The sequence below is a fragment of the Microcaecilia unicolor genome, chromosome 13, assembly GCF_901765095.1.
Source record: "Microcaecilia unicolor chromosome 13, aMicUni1.1, whole genome shotgun sequence".
Lineage (NCBI taxonomy): Eukaryota > Metazoa > Chordata > Amphibia > Gymnophiona > Siphonopidae > Microcaecilia > Microcaecilia unicolor.
The window spans coordinates 54171587-54184481 of NC_044043.1; the positions used below are offsets into that span (position 1 = coordinate 54171587).

Consider the following 12895-nt stretch of genomic DNA (forward strand, 5'->3'; position numbering starts at 1 on the left):
TCCTGTGTCCTCCAGTCCGGGGGATTCCAGTCCATGTGTTCCGGTTCGCTGGGCAGTGCCTGCAGTCCCTGCCGGTATGTTTACCCAGTGTTGGTTGGTGGGTTTTGCCTGCTGCTGTCGCTCCTCGTCAGCAGCCCAAGGGCTCACGTTTGCTCCAGAGCCCGGCCCCGCGGGCTCTGAACCTGAGAACCTGACACCCAGGAGTGCATGATATGTAGACTTTGGTTGATTTCATTGGAAATTTCTTTTAGGTCTTGTTTGAATGGGATGTAGATCGTTACATCATCAGCATATATGTATGGATTGAGGTTTTGGTTTGATAGTAGTTTGGCCAAGGGTATCATCATTAGGTTGAATATGGTCGGTGAGAGGGGGGATCCCTGTGGAACTCCACATTCAGGTGTCCATGTGGCTGATGTAGTCGAATTTGATGTCACTTGATATGAGCGTGTGGTTAGGAATCCCTTAAACCAATTAAGAACGTTGCCTCCAATACCGAAGTATTCAAGGATGTGTAGTAGAATTCCATGATCAACCATGTCGAAGGCGCTTGACATGTCGAATTGTAGAAGTAGTATGTTCTTGCCAGTTGCAATCATTTGTTTTAATTTAGTCATGAGCTTAACTAGTATTGTTTCAGTACTGTGATTAGAACGAAATCCTGACTGGGAGTCGTGTAGTATTGAGAACTTGTTTAGATAGTCTGTGAGTTGTTTGGTCACCATCCCTTCTGTTATTTTGGTTATTAAGGGAATGGATGCTACTGGTCTATAGTTGGTTAATTCACTTGCATTTTTCTTTGCATCTTTGGGTATGGGGGTGAGTAGAATGTTTCCTTTCTCCTTTGGGAAGAGTCCATGTTGTAGCATAAAATTCACGTGTATCATTAGGTCTGTTATAAATTGTTGAGGGGCTGATTTCATAAGGTTATTTGGGCATATATCTAGTTTGCAATGAGATTTGGCGAATCTTTTAAGCGTTTGGGAGATGAGATCTTCCGATAGTATCTCGAATTCAGTCCAAGTCCTATCTGCTGGGTATACTACTACTACTACTACTATTTAGCATACTCCAGGGTCTGGGTCTAGACAGTCTAGGAGGGTAGCATATTCGATGGGGATGACAGGTATTTTAAGTAGCAGTTGTACGATTTTCTCTTTGAAGTACTTCGCGAGGTTGTCAGCTCCTGGTGTGTCTTTGCTGTTGTTCGTGACTGATGTGGTGTCTAGTAGTTTGTTCACGAGTTGGAAGAGTTTGGTCCAATTTCAGTTTTGTAGTATAGTCTTTTGGTTTGTCTTATGGTGTATTTATATTTTCTTTGGAGTTGTTTCCAAGCGTTAAGTGTGGGATTGTCTTTCTTTTTATTCCACGCACGTTCTAATTTCCCAACTTGTGTTTTGAGTTTTTTCAGTTCCTCGTTGAACCACGGTATTGAGTTCTTTCTCTGCGAGGTTCTGGTTTGAGTTGGGGCAATGTTGTCTAATATTGTTCTGCATCTATCGACTCAGTCTAGGAGGAATTGGGTTGTGTCTGCCTTTGTTGTCCATCCGATACAGTAGATTTGTTGCCAGAATATTACCGGGTCTATTTTACCTCTCGTGGTGTAGGTTGTTCATTCTTGTTTTTTAATTGTGGTTTTCGTTTGGGAGATGTATGCTTTGTAGTGGTCTGACCACGGTGTGGGTATCCATTTTGTATCTATTAGAGAGTCTTGCTCCCAAAATCAATATATTGTGTTTAATCTGTCTTAGAAATGATGCATAAATGATGTATATTCAGCTGATTTATATATTTGTGTCTCAGCTGAAAAGTCACATATAACTACTGTATACATCAGTATAAAGTTATACCTGCTGTTTGTGCGGTTTTCTTAACCATATATGGAGAGAGGCTGAAGATCACCATTTTTGGCCCTCCCCAAATAAAGCCATATAACTTTGGCCAAAAGTCTATGTATTCTCTAGCCTGGGATATTTTTTTAAATCCTTGTAGGGCCAGTATAAGGGCATTTGGATACCAACTTTGTCGGTTTCTGTTTTACTGGGAAGGAGTACTTGCTTAATATGCCTGTCATAAGACTGCACTGACTGTAGTTACCCATGACCAGAGTAAGAGTATTAGGCACCCTAGTTAAACCTTCAGCTTTGTCACCCCTCACCCCATGAACTTTCAGGCCCCTAGGTGCCTCTTCTCCCAAGATTCTAATTACTAAACTCAACAATCGTGATAGCCCCACCACCACCACCACCCAGAACGATCCTGCAAACCACATAATTGGACATCATATCTGTATGTATGTATATATGGTATGATTGTGACAGGACCTATTGTTTTGCTTTGACTGGAGCTGCTCTTTGCCAGTCCCCCTGCTGTCCTAGGTGACCACCTAGTCCAGTGCTTCTCAACCCAGTCCTTGAGACATACCTAGTCCTATCAGATTTTCAGGATATCCACAATAAATATGCATGAGATAGATTTGCATGCACTGCCTCCATGGTATGTAAATCTATCTCATGCATATTCACTGTGGATATTCTGAAAATCTGATGGGACTAGGTATACCTCAAGGATTGGGTTGGGAAGCACTGACCTAGTCTGTCTAATGGTTAAGTCAGCCCATAGTAAACGTATTGAGTCTTCATTAACATATTTTCCATTAAACAGTACCCCCCCCACCCCCACCATCGATATTCAAAAACATTTAACCAGCCAGGAACGGCATCTGGCCGGTTAAATGGTACATAGTCAGCTATCTGGTGATATTCAGCATGAGATAACTGGCTATCTCCCATTGAATATTGCAGGTTAGTGGCTAGCAGATAGTTGGTTATATAACCTGATAAAACCGGCTATCTGCCGATTTTTAAAGCCAGTTTAGCAGCCATATTTGGCCACGTGAAAACGTGGGATATCCTTGTCTGGTTTAAAGATAACTGGCTAGCGCTGAATATTGGCTTTGAAGACTATCTTCATACCGGCCAAAAATAAACCGGATATTCAATGCCGGTCACCAGAAAAGGCCCAGCATTGAATATCCTGGCTTAGCGATGACCACAGGAGTGAGCCAGTCTAACTCCTGCTGTCTAAATATTGGCCCCTAAGAGTTTCATAGTTGAATCAAACATTAATTTCAGAGGACACTGGTGCCACATTTGGCAGCTCTGATAGAGTGGCAATAGGAAAAGCATTGATTGCCCATTTAATACTACAGCTCCTAACAGCCCTCTTCTCTCAGTCAGTGTAGCATACTCATCCATCTCATCCTTTCCTATAACTCACCTTTTCGATCATAACTGCATAGATCCCCATCTGCTGGAAGCCCCGAGTGTAGTAGAGCAGGTTTGTCCAGCTCAGTGCAAGACACAGAACCATCATGCCCACGTACTCCTGCCTACCAGATAGGTACAGCACCACAGAGGCCAACAGTAAGAGAGACTGGATGAAGCTGAAAGGGAAGTGCAGGCACCCGTCAGTCCATATCACTTGAGAGAAAAAGGTTTCTTGTGATATGGGATGAGCCATTCATTTCATATCAGCCATCTACAGATGTATCACTAGCCTTAAAAAAACATTTTCATAAAGGCAGCCTGAAAGCTAGCTATGCTGAAATGTCTACATTCAATAAGACTGTTATCATACAGTGCTATGAACATGGAATCTAACCCATCCCCACCCTTCCCCACAATTAATGTCCTCCATCCTCATCCATACCTGCAGAAGTCGACACTATTATTTACTTGCTCACAGCTCTCTGTTTCCTCCCAATCCCAACAGTCTCCCGTGGCTTTTTGGATGGCATTCACTATTCAACCGATGAGGGTTCCAAGCCTCAGTTTGGTGTTCCAACTGCCTCTCTCAGTGTATTCCAAGCCTCATTCTGGAGTCACCAGAGATTTTGATTACACTCCCGTGTGAATCCTGTGGAAGCTTCTTCCATCCCCTTGGGAATCCCGTGGCAGCTTCTTCCATCCCCATGGGAATCCCATGGCAATTTCTTCTACCTCTGCGGGATTCCCACAATCCCCATTCCCAATCAGCTCTCTACTACGGACATGGAAATGGGAAGAGATGTTACAGCTGCCAGGATTAAGTGCTACAGCCCCAAAAGATCATAATAATTTGTCCATATTTAAAAGCATTGAAGAAGTTATATAAGAAATGCCTATTTTTAGTTGCCAGGAATGAGACTATTTTGAATCTGTTCTATTAAGAAAAGTAGATGTCAGTTCTTTTTACAGAATACTAGCGTAACCAGGTAAATATGCACATATTTTTTTATGTGCCAGTATTTACGCCAGCCATAAAACTAGCACCTAGATTGGAGAGACAGGCACATAAATTACAGTATTCTTTAAACTGATATTCAAAGCAATTTAGGTGGCCGCTGACCGATTAAATCACTTAGCCGGTTAAGTGCCGCTGAATATTAGTGGCTAGCCCCAACTGTGTGTCGCTGAATATCACGGTTAGCACCAAACTCAAAGCCAGCTATGTTGGGGCCATTTGGGGGCGGAGCCAACAGGTGGCTGTTTAAGAGCTGATACTCAGCCCTTACGCAGTCAGCTTTACCTCATAAATGGGACCATATAAAAGTCTGTCCTATTTTTATGTGGTAACCCATGGTTGCTTAAGCAGCTATGTTTTAACTGGCTTACAAATAACTGGATATTCAAAGTCGGAGCCCGCTCAGATCCCTGCTTTGAATATGCGGGAGTAATGCCGTTGGCAGGGAGCAATAATGCTCTCTGCTGATGGCTGAATATTGACCCCTATATAGATTAAGTGTACCTTCCACCCATGCTCTGCCCAAACTATGCCTAAGTGAATGCACACCTCCAAAATATATGCCATCACAAATAGATGTGTATTCATATAACAATGCATAGCTGGATATTGCAATTTGCACACCTATGTGTTCACTTAAACGTGTAAATAAGTAGAATACCGGCACTTCTGCATGCACTTGTCACCTAAAGCTATGCCGAACCTTGTAGAATTATCGCCTTGTTATCCTTCTCCATTTCCTCTTTTAGTACCAGCTGACCACCAGGAGAGGGAAGCAGAGAGCACTCAGCTATTAACACAGATATTGAATTTAAAAACCCCACAACTTAAGGTTCAAGTTGCTTTAAAAGAAAACAGATTTGCTTTCTCAGTGAATGTTGACATCAATAGGAGACAATATTCAGAAAAGATGAAAAAGCTGAGTGATTCTATAAAGTGAGTGCTAACATTTATGCAAATGATTAGAATAATGGCATAAACATGCATATATGTAAACAGACCTGTGTAAATGCCAAAATGCCACCTTAGTGCTAGTCTGTAAATATGTCTGTATTTTACATGGACAACACCAAAAAGTGGGAAATGGAAGAAGGCTCAACAAACAATGGGATTGCCAAAAGATTTTTAATTCAATACTTGAAGGAACAATTCTTGTGTAGCTGTAGGATAAATGAGTCGAAGCAGTTCGGCACAAATATGTCTGCCTCAGGAGTCTACAAGAACAAGAAACCCCACACATCAATGCATATGATGTCTCCAACAGCGGCCAATCCAGGCTTCAAGAACCTGGCACCACCCCCCCCCCCCCCCCCCCAAAAAAAAATTTTTTTTTAATTAATAATGTTCAATGGACTTTTCCCTCAGGAATCTGTCCAAACCCCCTTTAAATTCCGTAAGGCCAGCTGCTGTCACTACATTCTCCAGCAACGAGTTCCAGAGTCTAACTACAGGCTGAGTAAAGAAAAACTTTCTTCTGTTTATTTTAAATCAACCATATTCTAGCTTCATCTTGTGTCCCCTGGTTTTGTTGTTGTTTGAAAGTGTAAACAAACGCTTCACATCTGTCCGCTCTAATTGCCCTTCACAAATCTTAAAACCTTCTCAACACACTTTGTAGGCAGCAGGGGTAGATGGATTACATGTTAAACAGCCACGCAGTCATCCTCGCACCATACATAAAGCAGAGACTCAAGTCACTTACAAGAGAACCTCACTGTAGCTGTCAATAAATAAGGTCTTCATGGAAGGACGCCTCTGTAGGAAATATTGAATCTGAGTCGAGAAAGGAAATAAAGATCACTTTATCTAACAAACCAAATGTAATACATTCTAGCTGATCTATTAATGCAATCACAGATGAGACGTTATTAATCTGGGGTTGCCAGTGTTGTGACTGATGTGCCTAGCCTATGAGCCTTTGCTACTACAGGTTGGTTGGAGAGATGAAACCCAAGATAATGCTATAACTCATCATGGATGCTGTTCTGTACCCTTCCAGACATCCAATTTTGGGTGGGCTTGAGCCCAAAGTGGACGGAATACGATGACACTGTAGTACCTATTCATCACACTGAGACACTACCATTCACCTCAATGAAGATGTTTTTCAGGCTCCAGTAGATGACAGATATCTATCACCAAATAAGAGGGCTCCCACATAACCATCTTATAATAGGCTGTGAGTGCTGCCACCCCATTAAAAGGATCTAATAGGGCCAGTGCCTCTCTCTGCCCTAGACTCACCTAGTTATGAAAACACATGCTTATTTTGAAACAGTCCTCTCTCTATTATATTCAGCCCCAACCTTATTCAAGAGCACTCACCCCTCTGAAGAAGAAATAGACGGCTCCCAGGACAGTTATTAATTCTCCGATGTAACGCAGGTAGGCACCAGTGCTATGCTCTACAGGGAAGGGAGGCTGCAGAACAGGGGAAAAAAACTCACAATGACTCTCTTTGGAGACCAGAACTAAAGATTAATGAGAAGTTTTCCCTGCCACTGAGCCCAAGGACCTTCCTCACTGTCAGTATTATACAGCTCATAGAAAATTTGGTAGGGGTGAGGTTATGCCCAAATTTTTGGGAGACTGATAGGATATAGAATAACAGGGCTTTTGCTAATGGGAAAAAGGTGAAATATTGGTGGTAAGTTTGCATTTAAACCACTCTGAGTTCACAAAGATTATAAATGAACTGTACACAGTTCTGGTACATTTGTTAACCCTCAGTACCTTCTGTACTGTTACTTATCACCCTGTCAGAAGTTTGCACCCTAGAACTGAAGACAGGGGTTTGGAAACCTGCCACACAGTGGCAAGTTTAAAGGCTTTATAGAGCGATAAAGTGGGATTTGGCTATTTGTAGAGGCTTTGGGAAAAAGGTACCTACCATCAATTGATGCACACAAAAATGGAAAAAGATAGCCTTCGAAGAGCAGTGGGAGAAATTTGTCTCCTCTTCTTATATTTAAATCCAATATCATGCAAACTGCTGTCACATCCTCCCAGGCATTTAAAATGCAATTCTATCACACGTTACTTACATTTGCATGCCAACTGTGCACCTAAATGTAGAGAATACTGACAGTTAAGCGCCTAAGTGTACAGTTACCCATGAAAATGTCATTTGGACACCTAAGTACTAGTCTACAAATAGGCACTCATGAGGTGTATTTTCACAGCGCTTAGACTTGCAAAGTTACATGGAGGGGCATTTTTGAAATGACGTTTTGAAAAAAAACGTCCAAAATCCAAATAGGAAAGGTTATTTTCGAAAAAGAAAAATGTCTATCTTTTTTTTCGAAAATGATTTGGTCATTTTGTTTTTGGACGTTTTGTGATTTAGTCATTTTATTTTGGGGTTCATTAAAAAAAAAACGTTCAAGTGCAAAACGCACAAAATCAAGCCATTGGGATGTAGGAGGAGCCAGCATTTTTAGTAGACTGGTCCTCCTGACATCCCAAGACAGCAATAGGGCACCCTAGAGGGCACTGCAGTGGACTTCATAAAAAGCTCCCAGGTACACATCTCACCATTGCTCCCTTACCTTGTCTGCTGAACCCCCCAAAACCCACTATCCCCAACTGTACACCATTACCATAGCCCTTACGTGTGAAGTGGGCACCTATATGTGGGTAAAGTGGGTTTCTGGTGAGTTTTGGAGGGCTTACAGTTTCATCCACAAGTGTAACAGGTAGGAGAGATAGGAGCCTGGGTCCACCTGTTTGCAGTGCACTGCACCACCACTAGACTACTCCAGGGATCTGCATGATATTCTAATGGACCTGAGTATAACATCTGAGGTTGGCAGAAAAGGCTGGCAAGTAATGTTTTTCATCACATTTTTGAGGGGTGGGAGTGGGTTGGTGACCACTGGGGGAATAAGGGAAGATCACCCCTGATTCCCTCCAGTGGTCATCTGGTTATTTATGGCACCTTTTTGTACCTTATTCATTATAAAAACAGGTCTAGCTCAAAACGTCTAAGTTTTAGTCCTGGACGTTTTTGTTTTGTTCCATTATGGCTGAAAAACGTCAAGTCTTAGGAACGCCCAAGTCCTGCCCTGAACATGCCCCTGAAATGCCCCCTTGAGATTTGGATGTACTACTGATCGACTTCATAGAAAACTGTCTAAAAATAGGTTTCGAAAATACTGATTTGGACGTTTTTGTGAGAATACTGCAAGATGCCCGCATGTATGCTATATTTAGGTGCCCCCATTTATGCTAAGTCCATGGCAGGTGTAAATGGGGGACACATAAATGTACACTAATATTGGCTGCCCAAATGTACAACACGTGGCCACCCAAGTCACTGTATAGAATAGGTCCCTGTTGTAGCACTGCCGCCTTAACCCTGTTGTTCAGCAAATAGCAACCTTCAACCCAAAGAGTTTACTCTGAACTAAAGAGAGCTCTATGGTACCCACTCAACGAACCAACATGGCATAAAACAGCCTCGTCAAGTTATTTTGGCATTTGAAAACCAGGCTGACAGCAGGACTCACCTCCTTTTTGATGGGCCTGTAATAGGCAGATATCGTGAAAATGATCACATACGTGAGATACATCAAGAAGTTCCAATAAAAGATGCGTCTGACAAAACGATCCCACTTACTCTGCAGCAGCTTGTTCAGAGGCTCCACCTGCAGCATGTCGTGACGGTTCTGGTGGAACAACAATGAAAGCCATTCAGATTAAAAGGCAGCCACTTGCACAAGAGAGTGGAATAAGTTGTAAGGGCTCGGTGTGCTGCTTACTGGAGTCTCACTGCTGTAAGCAATGATCTCAAGCACCGAGTTTCGCTCGTAGGTATCTACAGAAGACAGGTCATACAGAGAGGAGTGCACCGGCCCATAGGCCCACTCTGTGAACTTGCGAGACAGGTGGCTGCATTTGGGCTCCTTAATCTCCCTCCTGAGAATGTATGCCAATACCTAAGCATTAAAAAATAATAATAAGATGTCACAGTCTAAATCAGCATAACACTCATAACTCCAATAATGTTATGTTCTACTAGTACTGATCATTTCTATAGCACTACTAGACATATACAGTGCTATGCACCTTATCTGTCCCCAGAGGGCTCACAATCTTTTTGTACCTGGGGCAATGAAGGGTTAAGTGACTTACCCAAGGTCACAAGGAATTGAAGCCTGGTTGCCAGGATCAAAGCCTGCTGCACTAACCACTAGACAACTACTCCACTCCTGACAGAGAGTGTGCAGTTCAAGTGACACTGAAAAAAACAGCCATGGGTTCAATATAAAAAAACAGCTGAGCTCCTAAATTTATGCGCCTAAGTTAGGCTCCTAAATTTGTATCTTATTTTCAGCCGAATTTAGGAGTCTAAGTTTTCAGTTGAAAATTCTTCTTGATTTAGGAGCTTACAAGTCATGGGGCAGTCATTTATTTGTCTAGATTTATAAGCCTGGTGCTGAAAATCAGTGCTAAGCTCCTAACTTTTTCCCCACTTTATCCGCCCATTACCACTCACTTTTTATGCTCCTGAATTTAGGAGTTTAGTGAAATTTTGAGTATGAAATTATGCACATCCTTGTAGCATAAAAAAGAGAATATTCACAGCCTTAAATTCAAAAATAATTATATATATATATATATATATATATATATATATATATATATATATATATATATATAAGTATCTGGATAGGGCTGCTGAAATTTCTTAAATGCCACCCTAACACTGTCTGACAGAGTGAGGGCTGAGCATGGGGGTTCTGCCTAACCTATAGATTCAGTTGTTATCTCTATAACTATGCAGATAAAATTAAGGCCAGCAAAACTGCCTTAACTTAAACTACATAGCTAAACAAACTTGCTTATCATGCTATAACTTAAACCAGTTCCTCAAATTGTGTTTAACTGTGTATAGAACTTCCCTTGAGTTTAGCCACCCATCTATTTATCCCAACTGACTCTGCACTACCCATCTTGTCCCCATCTAATATCTGCACTTGGCCCCTTGGCTGCATGGTAAGCTGTATTGTAGAAAATCATATGTATATTACTTGAATGTTCTAATGTGTACTTATTAGATGTTTCACTGGGATTATGCAGACGTATTATCTCTTTGAATGTTCTTCCATGCTGTCTATTATGGTATTGTTTGTATTATACTGACATTTATCATATTTTTGTTATATGGTTGTTCTGCAGTGCTGTTAACGTGTATGTTTCTGATACTGTTTTATGTTAGTCCTATTATTAGGTTTCAATTTACTGTTTACCTCATTTATTGTATCCTGTGATATTCAGTGGGGGATAGCCAGTTATCCCCCACTGAACATCCCCTGGTAGTGCGTAGAAAATAACCGGCTATATCATTCCACATAGCTGGCTATCCCCGAATATCCAATTCATATCCGGCTATTGTCAGTGGCCACATCAGGCTGCTTAAATAGCTGGTATATCTTTAGCGTGTTTAAAGATAACTGACTATCTTCGAATATCAATTTAGACGGTTAACTTTAAACCAGTAAAAAATAAACTGGATATTCAATGCCGGTCACTGGAAATGGCCTGACATTGAATATCTGGGCTGACCGCCAACTGTGGGAGTTAGACCCTCCCATGGTCTAAATATCGGTTCCCACAGCTGTTATTTTTTTTTTAATGCTGACTGCAGGATTTGGATATTGATCATAGTACTGCTAACCAGGGTTTCCCAACCCAGACCTCAAGGAACCCCAAGACAGCCTGGTTTTCAAGATATCCACAGTGCATATGTAGTAGATATATTTGCAAACAATGGATGCAGTGCATGCAAATTTATCTCATGCATATTCATTGTGTATATCCTGAAAAATAGACTGGCTTGGAGGTTCCCCGAGGACTGGGCTGAGAAACCCTGCTGCAAGCTAATAGAGATTATCCTGTAGGTCAAATGATATAGTTACTGCATTTGAAATCAGTTGTCTGTGGTCCTCCTCTGCTAGATAAGACAATTCTAGCTAATATTTTCTAGGTGCACCTACCCCTATCTTGCCTGTCTTTGCAGCGAGGGTGAGGGGGGTTAGGTCTTTCTTGTTCAGGATCCCTTCCAGCCTCACTGTTGGGCTGATCTTTGCACCCAGGATCAGAATGTCATTATACATTTGAACCACAAACTTGGTATTCTCCTTGGTGTTGTCTGCCACCTCCACCAGTGCATGCAGGACTGTGTTGCCCATTGAGTCCTGCTCTGTGATGCGAGCAGGCTGGTATGGATTCTGCAGCAGGTATTTCACTATGTTTATTTGATTGGTGCAGGCTGCCAGGGAGAGAGGAAGCTCACCTAGAGTAAATAAACCAAATTACCAGTCACAATCAAACACTACAACCTCCAGCTATAATAAACATTCTTATAACAACTCCCCTGCTGTTGTGAATATCTTCTATAGTCTAATTTCCTTCTACAGTACAGTCTCAATTTTCCGACCTTCGCTAATCCGACCATCCAGCATATCATCATGTCTCTTTCCATTATCCAGCATAGCACAGAGGAAAATTTCGCACCTGAGACAATTTGTTTCAGACCTGGGACCCTGCTTTTACAGCAAAACAGCACCACTGTGAGCCAGGACCCTGCTTTTACAGTCTTTGTTTATACATTGTTTGAGTGGTTACCATTGATTTCCATATTATCCAGCTTTTCACTTATCCAACAACAGCTCGGTCTTGTTTACATCAGATAATCAAGACTTTGCTGTAGTTAATTTCAGTCTAACCTATGACATGCAGAGGGTAATTGGTAACTGCTTTTGGTACCTATTTTAAGCCTATTCTACAGCTCAGAATAGCAGCACAAATGATAGAAAACACACAAATGTGGAGGCAGAGTTTAGAAAGGATGTCCAACTCAGCATAAGAACATCCAAGCCAGTACATTGCATATGGACATCCATTTCTCACGTATTTTAGAAGAGGATCTACTGACATACAGGCTGTTTTAAAATACACAAGAAATAAACATCTAAGTGCTGCTACATCCAGCATGAACATCCATTTTACAAACTAAAACATCCACGGGGCATGGGCGTCTTTGTGACAGCATAAGAACATCCATATTATAAAATGGCCACACAGACATCTGAGAGGAGGAGTAGCGTAATAGTTAGAAGAGCTGGCTGAGAACCAGAGGATGCTGGTTCAAATCCCACTAAAGAAAAATGTGGAATGTCCATATTTTTCTTTAGTGGAAGTTCTCATTTGGAGATTTTTGGGTAGTTTTGAGTTTTTTCTTGGTTATTTTTGGTTCAAATCCCAATGCAGCCCTTTGAATCTTTCTTTTCCTTTTTTGATTTATTTAAATAATGAGCCCTCCGGGGTCACCAAAAATACCTACTGTGACTTCCCCAACTCACTCTGGTGGAGAACTACTCAATTGGAGCACCTTTCTGTAATCTGGACATGCCAAATACCAAGTCTCAATACCGATGCCCATCTTTTTGGACATGGTGTCCTTTCCCCTTTTGAAATCAGAGTTGGATGTCTGGCCTCTCCCTAGTCCCACCCAAAACACGCCCAGACCATTCCCCCTGCCATATGAACATACTGCAGTTTCAGACATCTATATCCTGGCTTTATAAAACTGGGATTTGAGCGTCTA

The 12895-nt window shown here is 41.7% G+C and overlaps 1 protein-coding gene across 1 annotated transcript in view; it reads right to left on the reverse strand.

Moving 5' to 3' along the window:
* The window catches only part of LOC115482385 (transient receptor potential cation channel subfamily V member 1-like), a 91888-nt gene that overhangs the window by 60701 nt on the left and 18292 nt on the right, over positions 1-12895 (reverse strand). The window contains exons 5-10 of the mRNA XM_030222133.1: positions 11283-11581; positions 9045-9221; positions 8793-8951; positions 6610-6705; positions 5987-6057; positions 3280-3445 (exon numbers count right to left, since the gene is read on the reverse strand). Of these exons, the coding sequence (XP_030077993.1) occupies positions 3280-3445; positions 5987-6057; positions 6610-6705; positions 8793-8951; positions 9045-9221; positions 11283-11581 (968 nt within the window). The remainder of the gene's footprint in view (positions 1-3279; positions 3446-5986; positions 6058-6609; positions 6706-8792; positions 8952-9044; positions 9222-11282; positions 11582-12895) is intronic.